Source organism: Hylobates moloch, unplaced genomic scaffold (genome assembly GCF_009828535.3).
Source record: "Hylobates moloch isolate HMO894 unplaced genomic scaffold, HMol_V3 SCAFFOLD_5, whole genome shotgun sequence".
NCBI classification, from domain to species: Eukaryota; Metazoa; Chordata; class Mammalia; order Primates; family Hylobatidae; genus Hylobates; species Hylobates moloch.
This window is the reverse complement of record NW_026652280.1, coordinates 106,505,016-106,528,427: the sequence shown is the minus strand read 5'-3', so window position 1 is coordinate 106,528,427 and position 23,412 is coordinate 106,505,016. Positions and strand designations below refer to the sequence as shown.

At 44.2% G+C, this 23,412-nt stretch overlaps 1 protein-coding gene across 3 annotated transcripts in view; it reads right to left on the bottom strand.

Annotated features, from left to right (window-relative positions):
* ACP6 (acid phosphatase 6, lysophosphatidic) overlaps window positions 1-23,412 on the bottom strand; it is a 43,433-nt gene that overhangs the window by 6,137 nt on the left and 13,884 nt on the right. For 2 of the 3 annotated variants that reach the window (XR_009213638.1, XM_032151635.2), the window contains exons 5-9: window positions 21,931-22,018; window positions 20,969-21,101; window positions 19,185-19,285; window positions 16,860-16,955; window positions 14,957-15,122 (exon numbers count right to left, since the gene is read on the bottom strand). Coding sequence is in view for 2 of the 3 variants with exons in the window: in XM_032151635.2 (XP_032007526.1) it covers window positions 14,957-15,122; window positions 16,860-16,955; window positions 19,185-19,285; window positions 20,969-21,101; window positions 21,931-22,018 (584 nt within the window). In the remaining variant the exon portion in view is untranslated. Of the gene's footprint in view, window positions 1-14,076; window positions 14,276-14,956; window positions 15,123-16,859; window positions 16,956-19,184; window positions 19,286-20,968; window positions 21,102-21,930; window positions 22,019-23,412 lie in introns of those variants that run through there. The other variant, XM_032151634.2, reaches the window with a different exon arrangement.

Below are 23,412 nucleotides of genomic sequence, written 5' to 3'. Positions count from 1 at the left end.
CTAAATGCCCTGGTCCATCAATCAAGACCAATGAGATCAGGTTTTTGAGTTCCCTAACTGCCCTCATAGTTTTATCTTGTTTTATCACAGTTTACATATACCTTGAAAGAAGAAATAAAGTGTTTGGTGCCCCAGTACTATCTGATCAGGAGAGAGCACAGTGAGACTATTACTTTCTTTTATCTGAGCACAGTTTCACTAATAGGCAAAAGTTTCTCTTTTTTTAACTGCTATGGAGTTATATTGGAATTTTAGGAAATGAAAACCTCAAGATCTTTTTCATGTAAAAAAAAGTCATCACTCCTAATCCTGTGTAATATTTTGCTTATTTTTATCCTATATTTAGAATTCTAGTTATTCCTATTTAATTTCAATATTCATTCTGATCTGTTGTTCCACAATCTTAAAGTCCTTAGAAACTTATTCTAACAATCTTTATATTGGTTCTAACTTTTCTATCAAAAGCAAAGCTGGTAATATTTTCATCAAAGTGATATAAGAACCCAGGATAAAGACCTGGAGCTCATAATTGAGGTGCTTTTTTCACCCATTTTAAAAAATTGCAGTAAAAAATACATAGCAAAAAATTGACCATTTTAACCATTTTTAAGTATACATTAATGTGTTGTGGCATTACGTACATTCACATTGTTGTGCAATCATAATCGCCATCCATCTCCATAACTTTTTCATCATGTAAAATTCTAACTTTTTACCCATTAAACAATAACTCCCCATTTCTCCCTCTGAAGTTTTTGAGGAATTGCCATACTGTTGTCCACAAGGGCTGCACCATTTTGCATTCTCACTAAGAATGTACAAGGGTTCCAATTTCTCTACATTCTTATCAACATTTATTATTTTTGTTTGTTTTCTCATTGTGGTTTTGGTTTGCATTTCTCTGATGAGTGACGTTGGGCACCTTTTCATGCGCTTACTGGCCATTTGTGTATCCTCCATGGAGAAATGTGTATTCAAGTCCTTGGCCCGTTTTTTGATGAGGATTTTTGGTGGTGGTTGTGTTGTAGGAGTTCTTTAAATCTTCTGGATATTAATTCCTCATCAGATAAATGATTCTCAAATATTTTCTCCCATTCCATGGGCTGCCTTTTCACTCTGTTGATTGTGTCCTTTGATGCCTAAATGTTTTTTTTTTAATTTTGATAAAATCCAACTTATCTATATTTTCTTTCCTTGCCTGGGCTTTTGGTATCATATCCAAGAAATCATTGTGAAATACAGTGTCATAAAGCTTTTCCCCTGTGTTCTCTTCTAAGACTTTACAGTTAGAGCTAATCTTTAGAGTGACATCAATTCAGAAATTTTTAAATGTTTTAAATATACTTGTGTAATCACTTATAATTCTACCTCTTATCATCCAGCTCACATTCTCCATCTACCTATTGACTAATTGGCTCTTTGATTGATTCATCAGTCTCTACAAGGTTAGGAACTGTGGATGCAGCAGTGAACTGGTCAGGAGTGGTCCCACCCTGAGCTCATCAAACCCAGAGTCTATTGAAGAAGTCGAACACTGAATAAGCGATTACAAGCACAGTCATGGCATGAAAGAAAAGGAAGCTGCCCACATTGAAGACAGGGAAGAGCAACCTAAAATATGTTCTCAAATTTCCTGAGAATCTTCTATCTACTGGTCTGTTAACCCAAAGGAGAAAGGAAATAGTTCAGCCAAGTACTGATTCCTAATGATGATTGCTTCTTTCTTTCCTAAGTGCTCACAGACTTTTCCTTTGTTTAAAAGTCCACTCTAGACCAAGGAGCTCTCCAGTCCTTAAATTCTGGAGTCTATCATTTTATGGGTTTTAAAAACTAGGACCACATTTGCCTTCGTATTTTGGTTCTTTGAGACTAGAAATCTGAGAGTATCTTCATTTCTCATAGATTACTGTCTGAAGTGACATCTATAACTTAACTTTATCTACTCCAGGGTATTACCTACCAAAAAGGAAGATCTGAAATCATTAACATCAACCAGGTGCTGTCCTCACTGCTCTAAGGTTTCAATCCCTTCCAGCAATCTTGGGCCATTTGTGGCTTAAAGGTAGATTCTGTTGTTAGGAAAGACTTATTAGGAAAGAGAGGGATTTGAATTTAACTGCTTTCATTTTCTCTCTCTCCTCTACTAAATCTTCTCCTCCAGATGCTGAGCCTGTCTTTTACTTCTTCATTACTTTTTTTTTCTCAGAATACAGCTTAAGAGCCCTTAGCTTCCTCTTCCTGTCCCAATCTTGCCCAAGCTTCTAATATTATCATGAGTAAAAACTGGGGAAGTTAGGGAGAAGTCCTTGTTGGGGTTGAGGGAGTGTTGAGTATGAAGTGATGAAGTGGTGTCTATGTGTGGACAGTTGGAAATAAGAGACAGGGATGAGTGAGCAGTTTGGACTAGCTATGGAGATGCGAATTCCTCCACATGGAGATGAATATAGATTATTTCTCTATGGGAGTGAGAGAATAGAGAGCCAAGTGGAGGGCCAAGAACTCAGTCATGAGGGATTGGCACAGTCCGCAGGCAGGAAGAAGTTCCAGCAAAAGAAACTGAAATTCACAGAACAGGAAGAAAACAGAAATGATCTAGCCCACCTCTCCCATCTAACTGATGAGGAAATGGTTGTCCAGATAAAAATGAATCAGTGACTAAGGCAGCTATGAAAATATAGAGTTGCATAAGTCCTGAGGGGTTGGGGGAGTGGCTTTCAAGAAATAGGAGGTGGTCCGCAGGGCCAAATACTTCTGATCAATCAAAAAAGGTGAGGGCACTAAGGATGGTACTTGAAATTGATTAATGTATTGGTCTCCCAGAGTGTAGCTGTGGTAAAGCAGAAGAAAGAGAAACCTAAGCATGTGGGGGAAAGGGTGTAAGTGTGAAAGAGGCAAAGAGATACTCAGTTATACATGCTCAGTAGGTTTGGCAGTACCAGGCAAGAGAAATAGGATGATTAGATAGAAGAAAAATATAAATAAGCAAAGTTTAAGACAACAGAAGTACTACTAATTTAAGACAGAAAGGAAGGAACCAATTGAGTGGGAAGGATTGAGGATGCAAAAGAAGTCCTGCCATCCTTGGCAGGAAGATCACAAGAAGCAGGACAGGAACTGAAGCACAGGTAGCGGTAAGCTTTGGGGAAAGAAAGATACCAGAAGTGAAAGGAGAAGGGTGCCATGTGTGATGAAGCAGATAAAGCAAAGAGACGAAGGGACACGTCCTGGAAGCCAGACGTGCAGATATGGAAGGAAAACATGCTGATCCTCAGGTCAAAGGTGAAAGTTTGAGTCCTGCCTCTGCCTCTCCCTGGATATTTGACTTTGATCTCTTTGAGCTGGCTGCTTCACATTTGGATGTCATAGGCTTTTTGCGAAACTGATATCAGACAACATGTGTGTATGCCTAGTATGAGTTATCAGAGCATTTTTGAGAGATGCCTTAGGCTGTAATGCAAAAAGATATGAAATGGCTGCTCTGGTAAATTAGAAAGCTCATAAGATACACCAGCTGGGCAGTAAGAGGGTTCTAGCTGAAGCAGAAAATCATGATTCTTCTTTCAGAAGGGACACCCAGGGACCCCTCTTGCTGCCCTCCTGGGCACTGAAAGGTAGCACAGAAAAGCCATGGAGAAAGAAGCACCACAGTGGAAATTCCATGATGGGATGGTGGTGGCCACAGCAGGAAGGCATTTTCAAGCACTACTAATCCCTGGAGTCCCCAGGCCCAGCCAGCCCAAGGTGGGGATAACAGCAACACTTTAATAGGGTTACACTGGGGTCACCAGATTCTCAAGCACTTCTCTCCTCCTGCTTTTAAAGTTCAGAATCATCTAATTAGAGGACCAAACTCCATCCCTGACCACATGAAAAGCAAAATGAGGCCTGACTCTGACTCAAACTGTTCGCAGAGAATGAAGGATGCTGTGGAATCCTAGAACTTCAGATTCTCATGGTAGGCAGGGACTGGCCCGTGTGTGACCCTCTACAATACTTTGGCTAAATGCCAGTGTAAGCTTATAATCCTCTAGTAAAAGAACCCTGTAAGGTAGCCCAATTCATCCATGGTCAGCTCTGATTATTTCAAAGATTTTCCTTATGTTGATCTCAAGTCTATACATCCCTGCAACTTATACAATACTGTTCTGCGTGTGGTCCTCAGTGCCCACATAAATCAAATATTTGATATGCCCTCTGTCTCTTTGATCCCTTCCTCTTGATGGTCTTTCTCCAGTTGACAAGCTTGTCTAGCTCTGCTATCAAGTCTGGCTCTCAGATCTGAGCACAGTTCCCTGGCTGTGCTCTGAACTCTACAGGGTGGAACATCACTTCCTTCATTCCAGTATCAGGATAGCCATTGCACATTTAGGATTTTGAGGAACACATCATACTATTGATTCACACTGAACAAATCCCTCACTAAAACTCCTCTTCAGTTGTGGGCAACTGATTTTGAGGCCCCAAGATCAGAACTCTGCATTTGTCTCCATTAAGTTTCATCTTAAAATATTTGGCCTAGGATCTAAAACTGATATCAGTACAAATATATCTAAGACATCTATCATTTATTCATTCATTCAATTAGTCATCCAGTAAGTGATTTTCCCCAGTTGTAGGTCTTCAGTAAATGTGGCCAGTCTGCACCCTGTATCTTTACTCAGTTGTATTTTATGCAAATCTTTGAAAAAAACGTGTCCAACAGTGCAAAGGCCTATCATACAACATGGAACACTTCCCTGAAGAACAGCTGACCACTGAATTAGTTTCTTTATTAATTCAGCAAATTTATTCAGTAAGTACAAATTGAGTCCCTACTACATGCCAGGTCATGATCTACAAATAGCATCCAGCATATTCACTGCATACAGCAGTGAACCAACCAGACAAGGTTCCTGCTTTTTGCAGAGAAGGTTACAGGGGATAATAAACACTTAAAAACAAATGATCGCTAATATTTGTTAGCTTGCGTATGTGCCAGCCATTGTTCTAAATGCTTTATGTGTTTATTCCTCACAAAGCCTTATGAGGTAAGTACTCTTCTTGTTCCCATTTTATAGATTAAAATGCAGAGAAGTTGTCACTTGCTCAAGGTCATATGGATCCTAAAGGATGCAGCATCAACCTGGGTAGTCTATCTGCAGAGCCTGTGTGTTTAACCACTGGGCTTCTACTGTGTCTCTGTAGAAATAAACACTCAATTAAATATATATGTATACACATATATTCCCACGTGAGAGAGGGTGGTATTTAAGCTGAGATCTAAAATGACAAGAGGGGGCCAACTCCTTGAGACCCAGGGGGAGGGCAAAAGGGAGTGTGGTAGAGGATGAGGCTGGAGAGGTGGGCAGGGGGCCCATTCCATGAGGCCTTGTATACCAGGGATTGGGGCTCCAGTAATTTAACCAGTGGTGAACATGCCTAGTTGCTTCAGTATCCAGCCCATACATACCCATCTTGTCCACAAATATACTGCGAACAATTTCCTTTCCTGATCCCCATACATGATCAAAGGACATTCCCTTTATAGTCCAAACCATTACCTTCCAGTCTTCACCATCAGTGTGGCACAGAAAAATACAGTGGTTTGTTTTTGCTTTTGTTTTTGTTTTTTTGAGACAGAGTCTTGCTCTGTCACCCAGGCTAGAGTGCAGTGGCATGAACACGGGCCACCACAGCCTTGACTTCCCAGGCCCAAGTGATCCTCCCACCTCAGCCTCATGAGTAGCTGAGACTACAGGCACTTGCCACCATGTAAAGCTAAATTTTAAATTTTTTGTAGAGATGAGGTTTTGCCATGTTGCTCGAACTCCTGGGCTCAAGCGATCCTCTGACCTCAGCCTCTCAGATTGCTAGGATTACAGGTGTGAGCCACCTGGCCAAGATGTACAATCGCAGTTCAGAATCCATTAAATCTCCATGGTGCTATATGACTTCCGCCAAGCCACAGGCTCTGATCTTCAGTTTCCAGGGATATGTCCCCATTGTTCTATAATGTTACCTTACTCCTAGAACTGAACCCCTGAGGTATTCAGCATTTTGGAATTTTTGACCTAGAGAACAACCATTCCTTCAACCTTTCCCCTTCTTGATCTCTTCCATCCTTCTCTGTGCAAGGCCCAGGTAAGCTGTGCCTACCTTTATGCAGCTGGCTTCAGTTACTAACAGCTCCAGGGACTGCTCTTTCATCTCCCAAAAGCCCTGCTGGTTTGACCCCATCAAGTTCTACTTACCCAAGTGTTATACAACCCTCCCCTTAATTACACACTCAATCAGTTCCTCCCAAGCTCAGCAATTTGTGGTCTCTGGGCATCCCCCAGCTGCTTTTCCGGAGGTAGCTCCCAGGCTGGGTCCTGGCAAGCCTCTGAAGCACTGCTTGGGTTTTTAAGGCCACGGTGCCCAGAGTTGAAAGCCTTGCTGCTATTTCACACTCTGTTTCCTTCCAAATCAGTTCTCTGATGAATACTGTCCTTTGCAGTGATTCAGTGCAGGCCATTTCCTTACATCTTTTCCTTACCTTTGAGACTTTTAATCTCTCTCAAATCCGGATTTTCTTTTGTGAAAGGCTTGCCTCAGACAAAAATGCCCTGCTTTCCTACCAATATAAACAGCTCTACTAACACTGGCCCCAGCCTCCTGGCACACTCCCTTTACTGGTTGACTTAGCTGTACCTTTGATTTCAAAGCACACATACTTGCCTTCTCTAAAAATCTCTGTATAACACAGAGCTACTCAAACTTCTTGGCTTACAGTAAGCTGCTAGACCCTAGTTCCCTTAAGCCCCAATTACAAGAAGATATAGGTTCAAAATTTGTATCTGAGGAGGTAGCGCCTTCCATACCCTTTCATATGGTTATTTTGCTTACATCCCCCGCCCCCACCCCCAGCAGATAGTATCACCATCCTTCCATGTGGATAAACAGAAACTCTGCCATGCTAAAGGAATTGCCCAAGGTCACAGGGCCCAGTAAAGTGGTAAAACTGGAATCCAAATCCTTGGCTCTTATCTCCAAGGTAGGTGCTTCTTTCAGCATCCTTCCTGTGGCTTAAACACCCCTAAAAACAGCCTAGTCTTCAGCCACCAAGATCTTGCCACCCAGGGGCAATCCATGTAGGTCCAGGCACCCACTGCCCACAGCCCTGAGGAATGCTCCGGAGGAGCCACAAAGAGGATCCTCTGGCATAGCAGGAGCAATGGCTTATATTTGTATAACTTTTCACATTAGGAAGTGCTTTCCATACCTAATCTACGTGATTCCTAAGATAATTCCATGAGGGAGATGCTATATTAGAGTCCCATTGCACAAATAAAGATATACAGGCTTATCAACAGGAAGTTAATGGACTTGCCCAAAGTCACACAGGTAGTGGGTACAGAGCAGGACTTGAATTCAGAGCACATGACTCCAAGATCAGTGGTCTCTTGAGTTCTCAGACATGGTGACTGTGGGCCACTGCCCCCCTCCCAATTTCTTCAGGAAAAGGTACATTTTATTTAAAGGCCAAATGGCGAGCGGAATCCTGAGAAGACCAGCTTTTTACTGGGGAAAGTGTTTTTCAGTTCTCTCCAGCCAGCCTTAGACAGGGGTCAGGTTTTTAGAGGCTGGCAGGGTGGACTGGGAGGGGCCGGGCTGCGAAGTCCCCTTGGCCACTAGAGGGCAGGGTCTGAACAGAGCACACAGCCATCTCCCCGGGGAATTCCCCACCCAGCAGAAGAGACTCATCGCTGCCTAGCAGCCCCAGGACACCTTCTAGCCCAAAGCTGGAGAATGATTCCTTCCTGGCATGTAGTAGACAGGGTAGGTGCCCTTAGCCCACCCCTCCCCCCACAGCCCGCCCAGCCTCCTCTGCAGGTAGATGGCGGTGCCCTAGAGGATTCCAGCTGAGGAAAAGGGGTGCCAGGTGCCACTGACAAAGACCTGAGTTTTCTACAATGAAAATAAACAGGTCAGCACGCCAGGTCCCGGTGCTTTGAGGACCAGAGGAGGGTGGGACGGGAACTCTCTCCTCCTCCCTCTTCAGTTGGGCCCTTCAGGGTTTCTGTCCCCTTGCTGTAGTTTTCAACGATCCACGTGGAACTAACTGTTACAGGGGAATAGGCACACGGCAGTGGAGGGTCTTGTCTAATGACAGTCCTTCATCCCAGGGCCTGCCAGAGCCAAGAGCTCTGTAAGATAAGCCACGAGGCCCTCGGGAGGAGCTATCAGGGGAGCCGCAGATGAAGTCGGCCTTCCCTGGCAAGCCTGGCTCTCCTCCGTCCTGGGAAGACTTTCACTTTGCCATACACGGGTGAGAGCCTCCTGTGGGAATTCTTTAAACCTCAACAGCAACCTGAGGCCCCTTAGAGAAAGGAGTCAAGGCAGGGACAGGTTAGGAATTTATGCAGAGCTTTTCACACCCTATTTTCCATCCTCAGGACAAATCATCAAGTAGATAAACATTAACTTCCCCGCTTTATAGTTGGGAAAATGGAAGCTCGGAGAAATTAAGTGACATGCCCACAGTCACACAACTGGTGAGTGAGGGAGCCAGGGTTCTGTACAAATCTCCTGCACACACAGGCACAGTGCCCCAGGAAGGGCAGGCGGAGACGGGGCGCTGCCTGCAGAGGAGCATCCCCAAAGGCTCCCTTGGCTTGCGAAACCTACCACAGTTAAGAATCTCGTGGGAAGTGAGATGAAAGAGAAAAGGGAAAATAAGAATACTTGAAGGCACTTATACGTTTCCTTAATTAATTCTCACAACAACCCTAATTAGTACGTATCATTATGCCCATTTTTACATAAGAGGAAAAACGGGCTCAGAAACACCCGTCCAAGGGTTGCAAAGAAATAAATACGCTGTCGGCATTTGAACCCAGAGAAAGCCTTGGTGTTGTCCTTTACTCCATGCTTCCCTCTAGTGGTGAGTGGAAGGAGAGTGCATAGAAGCCACCTGGGTGCCAACAGAAGAGTTGTCTTAGCGTTCTGAACTCATTTATTCATTCAGTAAATCTTTGCTGAGGTCCACTTTGTACAGTCTCTGTACTTGGTTCTAGAAATACAATAAAAGACAAGACAAACAACCTTCTATTGAAGGACAAACAGAAACACAGGAGGCCTAGAGATAATTGGATTAGACAGGAAAAGGGAGTGTGTGTCAGGGGTCAGGTGATAGAAAAATGTGCGCCAAGGTAAAGAGGCCAGAGATGTGCGATTTCCTTTTTTTTAAAAACATACTATAGGTCTGGCTAGGGAGATATGTGAGGGGTGAAGCTGGAGAGGTAGGCAGGGGCCAGGTCTCAGGAGGTGATGGAAAGCAAGCGAGGGTATGGCCCATTAGGAAGCCACTGTGGTAACCTAGGACGGTGGCCTTGGGCCCCAGAGAGAAGTGACAGAGGGGATGTGTCATTCAAATGTCCAAGTGTCTGAGCACTGGCATGCACTAGGCACTATTCCAGGTGCTGGGGACACATCAGTGAACAAGAGCAAATCTGCCTTCATGGAGCTTCCATTTTAGTCAGGGAAATAAGCATATAGATACACAAATATGTAATGTCCAGCACTGATAAATATCGAAGGGCAGGGGAAAGACAGGACAAAGTGTATTCATTTGCTAGGGCCTGCCATAGCAAAGTGTCACAGACTAGGTGGCTTAAACAACAGAAATTTATTTCCTCACAGTGCTAGAGGCTAGAAGTCCAAGATCATGGTGTCAGCAGCATTGGTTTCTTCTGAGGCCTCTCTCCTTGGATTGTAGATAGTCATCTTCCCTCTGTGTCTGTGTCCTCATTTCCTCTTCTTATAAGGATTCCAGTCATATTGGATTACAGCCCACCCATATGACCACATTTACTTTACCTCTTAAAAGGCCCTATCTCCAAATACATTACACCTGAGGTACATTCAGTCCTCAACATCATTGATAGGTTATTGGAAACTGTAGCTTTAAGTGAAACAACATATTAGAGAACCAACTGTTTTGCTCATCAGTGTTACAAGGCAACGATGTTAACAAAACACAATGTTATTCAAGGACCTGCTATATGTCCTTTCACTGAAAGTCGGCATTTCCAAGAGCCTATTGATAGCATCAAGTGAGGACTTACTGTACTAGGGGTTAAGATCTCAACATATGGATTTAGGGGGGACACAATTCAGCCCATGACAGAAGGTGGCAGAGTGTACCTAAGGCAGGAGGTAGAAGGAGGGCAAGGAGGGCCTCTCTGAGATGACAGTGAGCTGAGATCTGAATGAAGAGATGGAGCTAGCCACGCAAATGTCTAGGAGAGCATTCCAGGCACAGGAACAACTTGTGCTCACCCCGAGGTGAGGACACGGCTCAGGGCTACTTGGCATACTCCATCTTCAAGGATAGTAAGAATGGGATGGGATGATGGGAAAAAGGGAGATGTTAGTCAAAAGGTACAAAGTTTCAGTTAAACAGGAGAAATAAATCTTTGTGATCTAGGGCACAGCATGGTGACCATAGTTCATAACAGTATACTGTTGTCTTAGTCCATTTTGTGTTGCTATAACAGAATACCACTGATGAGGTAATTTGTAATGAACAGAAATTTATTCTCTCACGGTTCTGGAAGCTGAGAAGTCCAAGATCAAGGCACCAGCAGGTTAGGGCCTGGTCTCTCTGCTTCAAAGATGGTGCCTGTTGCTGCATCCTCCAGAGAGGAGGAACACTTTGTCATCATATGGCAGAAAAGCAAAAGAGAAGGAAGCCATTCCTGCAAGCCCTTTTTATAATGGCATTAATCTATTAAACATCCCCATTAGGCTCCACCTTCCAGTAACATTGTACTGGGCACTAAGTGTCAACATAAAATTTAGAGAAGGCAAAAGCACTCAAACCACAGCGACTGTACCCCTGAAAACTACTAAAGAATATATCTTAAACATTTTCACCACAAGAAAGTGATGAGTAGATGAAGTGATGGATATGTTAATTAGCTTGATTTAATCATTCCCTCATGCATACATATATCAAAACATCACATTGTACTCCATAAATATACACAATTATTATCTGTCAACTAAAAAGAAAGTAAAAAGTTTTTATTACAAAAAAAGCAGAAGAATGGTAAGATGGCTAGTATGGCTGGGGTGCAGTGAGATGTCATAGGACGATGAGGGCATTATGACTGGCCCTTAGTTTGAGATGAGAAACCAATGGGGAATTTAGAGCATAAGAGTGGCATGATCTGACTTTGTTTTAAAAGCAACACTGTGTTGAGAATAGATGGGCAGAGAAGGGAAGGGCAGAAACAGGAAGACTAGTTATGAGGCCTTTGCAATAATCCAGGTAAAAGATGACACTGGGACTAAGACAGTAGCAATGGAGGTCTTGGAACATGGTCAATTCTGGATATAGTTTGAAGAGAGATACAACAGGAGTTACTGATGTAGTAGAGGTAGGATATGAGAAAAAGAGGGGAGTCGAGGGCAGTTCTAAAGTTCTTGGCCAAAGCAACAGGGTGAATGGTGGTGCCATTTACCTAGATAGGAAAGCCTGTGGAAGGAGTAAGTTTGAAAAGGCACAGAAATTGAGAGTTTATTGTGGACAATGGGAAGTTTGATACCTACTGTATATCTTAAACATCCAAATAGAGACATTGATTAGACTGTTGGAAATGAGACTGGAATTCACAGGGAAAGGTCTAGGTTGAAGGTATAAATTTAGGAGACATTGTGTAAGTATTTAAAACTGGAAATTCTTTTTTTTTTAGATGTTATTTCGCTCTTGTTGCCCAGGCTGGAGTGCAATGGCGCGATCTTGGCTCACCACAACCTTCGCCTCCTAGGTTGAAGTGATTCTCCTGCCTCAGCCTCCCAAGTAGCTGGAATTATAAGCACATTGTACTCCATAAATAGACACACAAATATACAGCCTTCCGAGTAGCTGGGATTACATCACATTGTACTCCATAAATATAATAATTTTATAAAAATGTAATAATTTTTGTATTTTTAGTAGAGACAGGTTTAGTGGAGACAGGGTTTTGCCATGTTGGCCAGGCTGGTCTCGAACTCCTGGCCTTAGGTGATCTGCCTGCCTTGGCCTCCCAAAGTGCTGGGATTACAAGCATGAGCCACCATGCCCGGCCTCAAACTGGAAATTCTTGAGATCCCCTAGTGGGTGAGTGTAGGGGAAAAAGTGGAAAAAAGGTCCAAGGAGTAAGCCCTGGGACACCCCAACACTTACAGATTAGAAAAAGGTAGATTCAGCAGCAACAAAGTCGAGAAACTGGAGGAAAACCAAGAAAGCATTTGTTGAAGCCAGTGAAGGAAATAGTCTAGGAATACTGATGAGAAGCTTAGTAAGAAGAATGAAAACTGGCTATTGGATTTACCACACAAAGGCTATTGATGATTTTGACAAGAGCAGTTTCCATGGAGTGGTGGGGGTGAATACTTAATTGTAGCTGGTTCATGAGAGAACTGGAAGGGAAGAATCAGAGGTAGCAACTCTTTTGAGGAGTTCTGCTATAAAGGGGAGAAGGAAAAGAGAACAGCAGTTCAAAGATGCAGAGAAAAAAGTTTAAGACAGGAGATTTTACAGCATATTTGTATTGCTAATAGAATAATTGGTCAGGAAAAAAAAATTGACAATCCAGAAAAAAGATACTAGGAGTCAATGTAAAGCTAGAGGGTTGGGCTTGGACAGGAATAGGGTTGGTTCATTCTTAGTAAGAGGGAGGCTATAAAAGCACCAATGCAACTGGGTTAGCAGATTTGGTGGTTGGGTGTTGGGGGATATCAAAGTTTTCTTCTGATCTCTTTTAGATTCTTAGTAAAATAAGAAATACAGCAACCAGCGGACTGAGGATGGGAAGGGGATACTGAAGATTGAGGATAGAGATATGTGAATAGATTAAAGAAATAAACAGGTAGTATTGATAAAACTTAACTGATTAGACACAGGAAAATGTGAGACAAAGAAAACAAAGACAGATTTCTGATTTGGCAACTGGGTGGATAGTGGAGGTGTCTTTCATTCAGATAGGGAAGTGTGTGGGAGAAGCAGGTCTGGGAGGAGGGGGGTTTGATTCTAACATGCAAAGTTTTGTGCCAGTGAAATCCAAGTGGATAAAAGTGTCTGAAGCTCAGAAGAGAAACCTGAGCTTGAGATATCTCAGCTCCCTGATCTGGATGGAAGTTGTCAATATTAAGATAGTAGGAAGTGGAGAGGCTTTTGTGGTTGCTGTTTTCTCTGAGAGGTAAAGGGACTGGTGGTTTGAAATCAGAGAAGGGTTGAAATAGATTCTGGAGAAGAACGGGAACATTGACAAGGAGATGGGGGATCATCAGGTACTCTTAGGGGGCACAGTTAAAGGTGGAGCTCTTACGTTGAGTAGTTCCAGCCTTGCCATTGCAGAGCCCTGGGGCCCACATTTGTTTCCGGAACTAAAACCACCAGGGGCCCAGTGTCCTTCCTGCTTCTTCCTGCTGAGTCTCCACATCAGGGTTCCATCTTACCACCCAGCAACGTTCCCTGACCTTGAAGCCTATCCTTTACCTAAACGCAACATGCTTTCCTTCTTGCTTTCCTGGTTAACTCCTACCCACCTTTCTCTACTGAGATCAGGCCAGGACTTTCTCAGAAGCCTTCCTTGACTGTTCCCCACATCCCCTGCCATGTGAGAAGGAAGTTTCTTCTCTATACCCAAATAGCCCCTCAAATACCTATTACAGCATAAAACATACAGCACTGTATCACTGATTTACTCAGCTGCCTCTCCCACTGGACTGCAACAACTTGAGGGCAGAATGTTTTCACCTTTATAATGATCACTACTTAGTAGGTAGCTCAATACATGTGAAATTAATATAGGAGAAAAGAACTAAAGTCCAAAACCAACACAATTCTACAGGGTCATGATGTCCCTAGCCCATGTCACACACAGATGCTTCTAACCTTAGAAACCGACTCACAAAATAGAGAAATATCCTTTTGGTCTCAATATTATACCCCTTTTCCTTTCAGGAAGAAATCTTAGTAAACTCACGGAAATGAAATATCCTTACCTTATATTAAAGTACATTACCCCTTGCTCTCTCCTCTTCCCAAACACACAAAGCAGGAGGCATTGTATAAAGGCACTTTATTTTAAAATCAACACATCCTGCTTGTATAAATCAGTTACTCTCCATTTCCAACTTCCATCACCTGAGTTTGAGAGCAGAGTGCGTGGTATTTTTCTGGGCTTAAGGTATAAACTGACATGGCATTCAAGAACATGTCCAGCGGGCAGAGCCCATCAGGGCAACCTCTCGGCACCTGCTCCTGCAGAAGAAACATAACTCAGCAGGTCCACCGAGGAGCCTGTCCTTCTGCTATTTCCAGCTAAGCCCAGAGATCTGAGAGGCTCTGATCCATGTGGTATACATGTGCACACATATTACAGATAGGAAGGCCCCACTACCCAGTGAGCTTCCAGAATAAAAGCACTATGCTCTGCTTGTAAAAGTCACTCAAAAAGTGTTGAATTGACTGGGAAGAAACAGTCGAGTTACATCCCTGAGCTGGGAGAACCAACAGGCTCATCCCTGGGGCGTGCTCTGGCCTCTGCCCTGGACCCCAGCCCTGAGGAAGCAGCCGACACCACGGCTGCTAACAGGAGCACACATCACCTCCCAAAGATACCATCAACAATCTCCAAAACAGATCTCACAGCCAGGAGGCTACATCCTGACAGGGACACTCAGGAGAAGACGAGGGGGACCCTGTTCCTAGAAGGAGTCTGTAACAGAACTGGGATAAGGCCCAAGCCCCATCCTGCCACCATCTGTCAAGTTCTACCTGACCCCGGGTCATAGCCAGGAGTTGCCCTATAGGATTCAGACAGCTGACTGTGCCAAGGGAGACTCCACTGGGCCTGAGGAGGGAGACTTGGTGCTAACTCAGGTGGGTGGGTTTTGCAGGAGGCTGCCTCACCACCACCCAACCCCACCTCAGGGGTATTACCTTCCCGTGGTAATAGAGCTGCACAAACCACTCCTTAGATTCCAGGTGCTGGTAGAGTTCCATGGTCAGGTCAACGGCAAATGGTGGCCATTTGTGGTCAAAAATCCCCAGGGTCATTAAGAGCGGTATGAAGGTCACATCATGAGCCGCATAGAGATACAGCTTTCTGCAAGAGGAAACAGCTCTCCACAATTCTCTACCTCAGGACTCTGAAGGTCAGGATGTGGCCTGCCTCCTTTATGTAAGACACATTTGCCTCAGAAACCAGGTGACATCTAGAAATCAGCTGAGCCTGGTATAAAAGTCCTTTGCAGTAGATCACGGGAAGAACCCTTGTTCCCACTCCCCGTATCTTCATGAGGAGGGTCCCCGCCGGAGAAACTCTCCTGGCCTCCTCCTTGCCACCTACTCACTCCTCCCTGGTGAGTTTCAAAAAAGAAACTGAGCATGTGTGGCTTAGGCCCTACCTCTCTTCTCTCTTTAGGTCCTGCCAGCCTACATGAATGCCCTTCCTACTCTCAGCCATGGGATGAGTTTAGTAGGGCTCCTTGTTGGAGAAGCTTGAAGTTTTGGGGTGTTAAGTTTATTTCAAAATAATATTCATAAGCCCATTTGGCCCTCAGCACATTCTCCAAATGGCTTTAATCTGTAATAAGAATGCCATTTTAATCTACATCTGCCTGACACCAGTATCCATCTCTTAGGAAAGACCAAGGATTTTATTTATGGACCTCCATCCTAGAAGACTAGCATTGGATCCTGTGATGTTCTAAAGACCCAAGGCAGAAGGTGGCAAGGTGGCAAAAGCCAGAAAAAATGTACTGTCATTGCAGGTACTGTGAAGGACAGGAAATGGCATTCACAGGATTTGCTATTACAAATCTTGGCCCAGAGTTCCTGTTTTAACTCACTGTCCCCTATTCCTCTTACGCCATCATGAGTTTCTAGCTGTAATACCACAACAGTGCTTCTCCAAAATTCAGGTGAATATCAGTCACCTGGGGATCTTGTTAAACTGCAGATGCTGATTCAGTAGATCAGGCTGGAGCCTGAGAATCTGATGAGTTCTTGGGCAACAGTGAAGCTGTTTTTCTGCAGAACGCACTTAGCAAGTGCCTAGGACACATAATATTCCACAGCTGTAGTCCCAACCTTGGATTCAAGGCTCCAAAAGTGGCAATGGAGGCTCATGAGCCACTTCCAACATTTTTTTTTTTTTTTTTTTTTTGAGACAGAGACTCGCTCTGTCCCCAGGCTGGAGTGCAGTGGTGTGATCTTGGCTAACTGCAACCTCCGCCTCCCGGGTTCAAGCAACTCTCCTGACTCAACCTCCCGAGTAGCTGAGACTAAAGGTGCGTGCCACTATGCCCAGATAATTTTTGTATTTTTAGTAGAGCAGGTTTTCACCATGTTGGCCAGGATGTTTTCAATCTCCTGACCTCGTGATCCACTCGCCTTGGCCTCCCAAAGTGCTGGGATTACAGGCGTGAGCCGCTGCACCCTGTCACTTCCAACATTTTTAAATGCCTTATGGATATCATACCTTCTTTACACTCATGAAAGTGGTTCAAACTACACAATCCATTAAGCAATTATCTTTGTTTTGGACTATTATCATATCAAATCAGTGTGACATCATAATTGGCTACTGTTTGACATATCTTCAATTAATAAAAAAAAGAGAGAGAAAGCAAAAATAAAAATTTCAAAACGTAGTAGGAGGGGTGCAGCAGAAAGAAAGGTTAAAAGATTGTGAACCTCTTTGAGACTTGGGGCCTGTTAAACATCTACCTTCGGTCACTGACAGCCTGGTTCTTACCTCACTAAGATTTGGGTTCCCTCCCTATAACCAGAAGTTCCCATGGCCCTTAGCTGCACAAAGCAGAGTTGCTGTGCCAGGTACCTGATCTTGTCGGGGGCAGTGGCAGAGTCCACGGCTCTCAGCAGGTTGCTCTCCAGGATGTGGAGGAATGGGCCTACCGCCATCTGAAGACTTTCCCTGTGAAAAGTGAACAACATTTAAGCACCTAGAGGGCGCTCAGCATTCAGGGGACACAGACTGATTCTGCCCCCAGGACCTCATGAGTCCAATCAGACAGAGCTGAGAAAAAGGCAAGTAATGCATAAGGGCTAGCAACGGGCCAGAAGGAGATAAACGGCACTGAGTCTGGTCTTGGGGTCCTCTACGAATAAAGACTCCCAACAACACAGGCATCAGCACACAGACCTGTTGTGAACACAACTGAGATGGGAGGGGCTGAGGGAGCAGGAGAGTGGTAACCTGGATAAGCCGTGACCAACTAGGCCTTGGGGAATCAAAGAACAAAGCTGACAAAGCTGGGAAGAAGAAGGGGTAATAATTTCCAGGAATTCTAGAAGGCCCTTAGAAAAATAATCAGAAGGAACAAGAACATCCTAAATTTTGTTTCCTATGTGCCAGCCTTCCTTCTTTTGGAGTTTGGGCCATAAGGACATTTCTTATTTATGTCTTATTTATTTTACAGAAGAAGTTCAGTGGTCGTGCTCCCAGGCTTGGCTCTGTGGCTCCACTTTCATTCTCAGGCCTGTCACATCACGACCACAGGTGACTACTGCAGCTTACAGCACATTCACTCACAGTAGTGAACAAAGTCCACTTACTATAGAAGAAAGAAATGTTTCTCATCTACTCATCCTAGCAGCTGATCAGCTTCCATGGAGCCTTCAGGGACTGGTCTTCTCCTTGTTTTTGTGCTTCTTACTTTTCATCAAAGAGAAAAAAATATCCCTCCTAGAATTCCCAGAACCCAGTCACTGACAAATGAAAACAAGTTTGCCATGATTGGCTTAGACAAATCCTTATTCGTAGTGATTGGCTAAATGACCATCTTTATAAGTCAAGGAATGTTGCAGCAATGGATGAAGAGCAGGCAACCAACACTGTATGCAACATACACTTTTCAGAAGAATGTATATAGGCAAAGCCAAGTTGGATGGCCTTGTGAATTGTAACCATTTGTCCTTGAAGACATGTTAGTTTTACAAAACCAGGGCTAATTGGAATGGAATAGACAAGGTCCTGTTTAAAATAATTTACACCAGAATAAAGCAAACTACACCATAGGCCAAATCTGACCAGTTTTGGTAAATAAATTTTACTGGCACACAGCCATGTCTATTTGTTTGCATATTGTCGTTGGTTGCTTCATGTTACAAGGGCAGAGATGAGTAGTTGTAACAGAAATTGCATGATCCTGACAGCTGAAAATATTTACTAAATATGTGTGTGTGTGCTGATAAGCGAGAGGGAAGTAAGTAACAATTTAGGTACGGTGGTGCCCCTTCACAAACAGAAAAGGGAAGCTGGCAAGTCCCAGGGAGTGGCAGCAAGCTGTGTGGCTTGGCAGGAACCTTCTAGATGCCCTAGGCTTGCACAAAAGTGGACATACTGACTCTGAGTGGAAGGAATGCAGTCAGGGGCTCTTATCCTTGGGCACCCAACCGTGCAAATTCTTGAACTGTTAGATGCCTTTCCCCCCTACTCATCTTTCCCCAGACTACTTCCTACCTCCCCTCCTCTATCAAGTCACCTATTTTTAGGGCAAGCTGAATGCTCTCAACCAATCAGAAAAAAAGGTGTCTTCCAAAATTTGGTAAGAGAAAAACTTTCCATTCTGGTAGTCAGGAAACAGACCTAGAAACAGAACCCTAACTGCTAGTAATATAACGAAAACACAGAATAGGCAGTCAGTGGATCTGGGTCCAAGTTCTGGCTCCATCACTTGCTAGCTGGGCCTTGACCAGGTAGGCAATATCTCCCAGCCTCAGTTTCTTTATCTATAAAGCCAGGGAGAAAGGTATCTCTCTCACCTCACAGTGAGAATGTGAAAATGTGAAAATGATTTGCAAATTGTAACATGATGACTAAAGACAGAAATGAATATTCTTTCTTCAGCTCCGCCCACCCAAATCCTTTAAACCTTAAAGCAAAAGGAAAAGGCAAGTGATAAAGTCACGAGAGTGGTGGCTCCTGGTTCTGCATAACAGGGAACAGAAGCACTAGGTCAGTCCCAGCTGCAGAAGTGCGAGGACCTAGGGCCTACTGGCAGGCGGGCAGAGTGGGGTTCAGCCTCCTTACACAAGGAGACATCAGCTTCCAGGTGTGAGTGGGCCTGATGAACTCCTCTTCCCCACTTACTTGGATGTCTGACCAAGTGTGACTTCATGCCAGCAGTGAGAGGTGCCTCACCTGTCTTCCTTGGGCAGTATGTACAAGGATGTGTCCACAGCTCTCTGTTCAATCATCCGTGCAAATCTCTTCAGCATGGGGCAGCTTGGGAGGCTGTGTGCCTGAAAGGGCCACATGTAGTTTTAGAAAAAATGCTTCTCACCTACTGATTCTGGCAGCTGATCAGCTTCCATGGAACCTGCAGGAGCCCATCTTCTCCCGGGGAAGGGAAGATGGGCTCAAGAACAGCTATGTCTGTTAACAGGTCAAGAAGCTATGTCTCTAAAGCTCTTCCAAAGCTATTACTAGATATCTGAAGGCCAAGAAAAAAAAAAAAAAAAGGGCTTCTTCCCTTTCTGATGACTCCCCATCCACTCCAAAATGAAAAGCATTTTTGTTGTTTTTTTGTTTTTTTTTGAGATGGAGTCTCGCTCTGTCGCCCAGGCTGGAGTGCAGTGGCACAATCTCGGCTCACTGCAAGCTCTGCCTCCCAGATTCACGCCATTCTCCTGTCTCAGCCTCCTGAGTAGCTGGGACCACAGGCGCCTGCCACCACGCCCGGCTAATTTTTTTGTATTTTTAGTAAAGACGGGGTTTCACCTTGTTAGCCAGGATGGTCTCGATCTCCTGACCTCGTGATCTGCTCTCCTTGGCCTCCCAAAGTGCTGAGATTACAGGCGTGAGCCACCGCACCCGGCCTGTATTTCTGTTTTTTTTTTTGTTGTTGTTGTTGTTGTTGTTTTTTGAGATGGAGTCTTGCCCTGTCGCCCAGGTTGGAATGCAGTGGCATGATCTCAGCTCACTGCAACCCCTGCCTCCCAGGTTCAAGCAAGTATTCTGCCTCAGCCTCCTGAGTGGCTGGGACTACAGACATGCGCCACCACGCCCGGCTAAATTTTGTATTTTTAGTAGAGACAGGGTTTCTCCATATTGGCCAGGCTGGTCTCGAACTCCTGACCTTGTGATCCTCCCACGTCAGCCTCCCAAAGTGCTGGGATTACAGGCATGAGCCGCCGTGCCTGGCCTGTATTTTTTAACTTAAAAAAAAAAAAAGATGAATAAAATACAAAGCAAGGAATTCATAAATTCCTACTTGACCTTCATTTTCCCAAAATGACGTCTAAAAAATATTCCATACAAATACATGATATGAACTCTTGCCTTCTAACCTTAAACCTGTTTTACACATAAAAGCAAGGTGCATTTCTGCCTTTAGGGTACACTGTCATTTTATTTTCACAAGAGAAGGAGGGAGGATCCTATATAACTTTGGATGTCCAACTTTAAAATCTAGAGAAACTTTTCCTATTGTTAGTCTTCTTTATGTATTTATTACAGAAAAAAAAAAGATCCTATGGCTAAATAAGCTTAAGGAAAACAGATTTAAAGATTAACCAGCTTTCTTTACGAAGGGCATCTCAGATTTTTTTAATATGCTGATGTACATATAGTACTCTCAAGAAGTGATACAATAAATAGGGATTCCAAAATTTTTAGACCCTACTCATCCCTCCCTACCCATTGCCCCCGCCTGCCCAAACACACACTGCATATTGGGTGTTCTGGGGAACATGCCTCTAAAAGCTCTGGTCTAGAGTTCAGTGTCTGTGTTCCTACCTGGGTAAGGAGTCTTCCTCGATTGCTCCCTATCCCTCAGTCCCCACATCCATTCTATCTGTAGGCCCTATCACAGTTGCCTCCAAACCAGGAGGCCTCCATCCACTTCTCTCCACCCAGTTCTAACTCAGAAGCCAGCCCACCAAGGCTATTATCCCAGGACTATTATCCCCAACCCCAGGACTCACCTGCTCGGCAGCCACGTTGTCCAGGAGGATGAAGAAGTCCACTTTATCACTACTGTCAATGCCCATCCCGTCCTGCACCTTCTTCAAATCCTCTGAGATTCCTGGCTGTAAAGAGGCAGTCTGCCTCCGGCCTCTGACAAAAAATAAAAAGTAATGCCTTATATTCTATAGTGAATAACAGTTTACAAAGTGTGCTTCACACTTGGGTTATCATTTGGGATATCATTTAATCCACACAACCCAATGGGGTTAGCTGGTATTATCCCAATTTTATAGATGAATAAACTAAGGCTCTATAAGGTCAAATGACTTATAACATAAGTTAGCAAGTACCAGGGTTAGGATAACAGGATGAATTTTCCAAATCTCACTCTAGCATTTGCATATTAAAAATGATGCAAGTATGGCCCAGGTCTGTCTGAAAACAGCATTTTCTTTTCTTTACGGAATAAATACCATATAGTCTTAGTGCAGCCTAGAGATACCTGAAAAGTGTCATCAGCCCAAACTGATCTATCCTACATAGAAACATATTGGTAAGAGAAGAAAAGTCTGTGTCTTGTTGGGCTTGTACACCTGGATTTGCAGGTTAAAGACAGTCTCAATCATCTTTTATTTAACCTGTTGGTTTTCTCATTTGCCCCACCTGAGAGCCCGGGGTTGTCAGAAGGATCATACTTTGTAAATGGCAAAGGCCCACTCGTGGCTGTATGTATCATCTCGCTAGCCCAGTGTGCGGCTCTTCCCAGAATTCCTGACCTTCACCATGGGTCTGTCACTGTGAACAAGACTTCTTCGCTTCCTAGACAGCTGACGTCACACTTAAGTGTAATTTAAACCTTCCCATCCATTATTCGCCAGTAGGGTAAGCCTGGGCAGGCCCTCAGTACAGACAGAGTTCTGCCAGCAAAGGTGGTAAAAGGTTGTCCCCAACTGGTGAGCAAGAACCCAGGGGCAGTTACCTGGTTCTCTGCCTCAGGCTCCAGCAGCTTTGGTAGTTGGGATACAAGACTTCTGAATCTGCTTCATCAGTGTGGATGATGATGGGTCCTGGAAGAAAGGTAGGAAGCACAGGCAGGCAGAGGCTTCAGCTTGTTCTTCCCAGCATCTCCACCCCCTTCTCTTTGTCTACAGAGATGGAGCAGAGATCTGCTCTGAGAGGCAGATCATCAAGGTTACTCCTTAAGGACAGAAAATGCCTTTAACATGCCCTGGCCCTGCCAAAGGGGGCTCTCCTATAATCTGAGCAATGAAAAAAGTAAGTGGCAGCAGCCTTGTTCTGTCTAGCACAAGCCCTCCTATTGGGCCACAAATAGACTAGAGCAGGTAATAGACCTGAAGCAGACTGGCAACTCCCTGACGCCTTCCAAAAAATCCCTGCTGTAAAGCACTACCAGCATTTGGGCATTCTAATAAAAAATAGCGTTATCAGAACTAAGTTGCTTCCTGAAGCCTGATCCTATAGGCCACTATGGTGACTTATCACATAACAAACTGAGAAAAGTGGACACAAGGCCACAGATCCTCTCAGAGACCCCATAGCCTTGCCCAAAATAAAAAGCCAGGCTTTTAGATGAATTGCTGGTCTAACCAAAGATCTAACCAAAGAAACTACAATGTTTCTCACATATCTCTGCTGTCCAGAGCTCCTCAGTACCATTGTCCCCTCCCGTCAATGCCCAAAGAAAGTGTCCTAACGCCTTCCCATGCTTTGCTCTGTGCCAGAGATGGCAAGTGCTGTCTCTGTGTGGTAGGTTCTTTTTCCACACCGCTCAAGCCTGATGGCAGAAGAAGGAGCTCCCCAGCAGCAATTTGGGATTCACTGAGGTCCATCTACAGAGTGATCAGCTGAATCAAAGTCCCAAAAGGGTATTTATTCCCAAATTATTGATAGTCAGAACCAAGGGCTTTAAAAATAGCCTATAATTTTACTAGAATATCAGAATTCACACACACATCATTGGTCTGGACAGAAGAAGAAACCACACTGAAAGTCATGAGTTTAGTCTTCAGTCCAGAACTAACCAGCAGTCGCCCTGGGAAGTCACTACTGTTCTCTGGGGTTCATCTGTAAATCGAAGGGGTGGGACTGTATCAGCCACAGAACCTCCTCCAACCTACGACTATTATGTAAAGTATAATAATAAAAGAAGAGGTGCTGATGGCTGCAAGGTGGAGATCAAAAGCATAGTCCACTTGCATGTCCCCTCCCCTCCTTTTCTGTGCTTCCTGAGACCCCTCTGAAGAATCCTGGGGTTCTGCAAGATGTGTTGTGAAAAGGACAAACCAAATGATCTGATGCCGCCTCCAGATATACATATCCTCAAATAAACAGTTGAGCATAAAAGGAAAGAGTAGGATTCTGAACCAAGACTGCCAGAGTTTGAATCCTAATTCCACCATTTATCAGTTTTGTGTCCCTGGGCAAGTCATTGAGCCTTTCT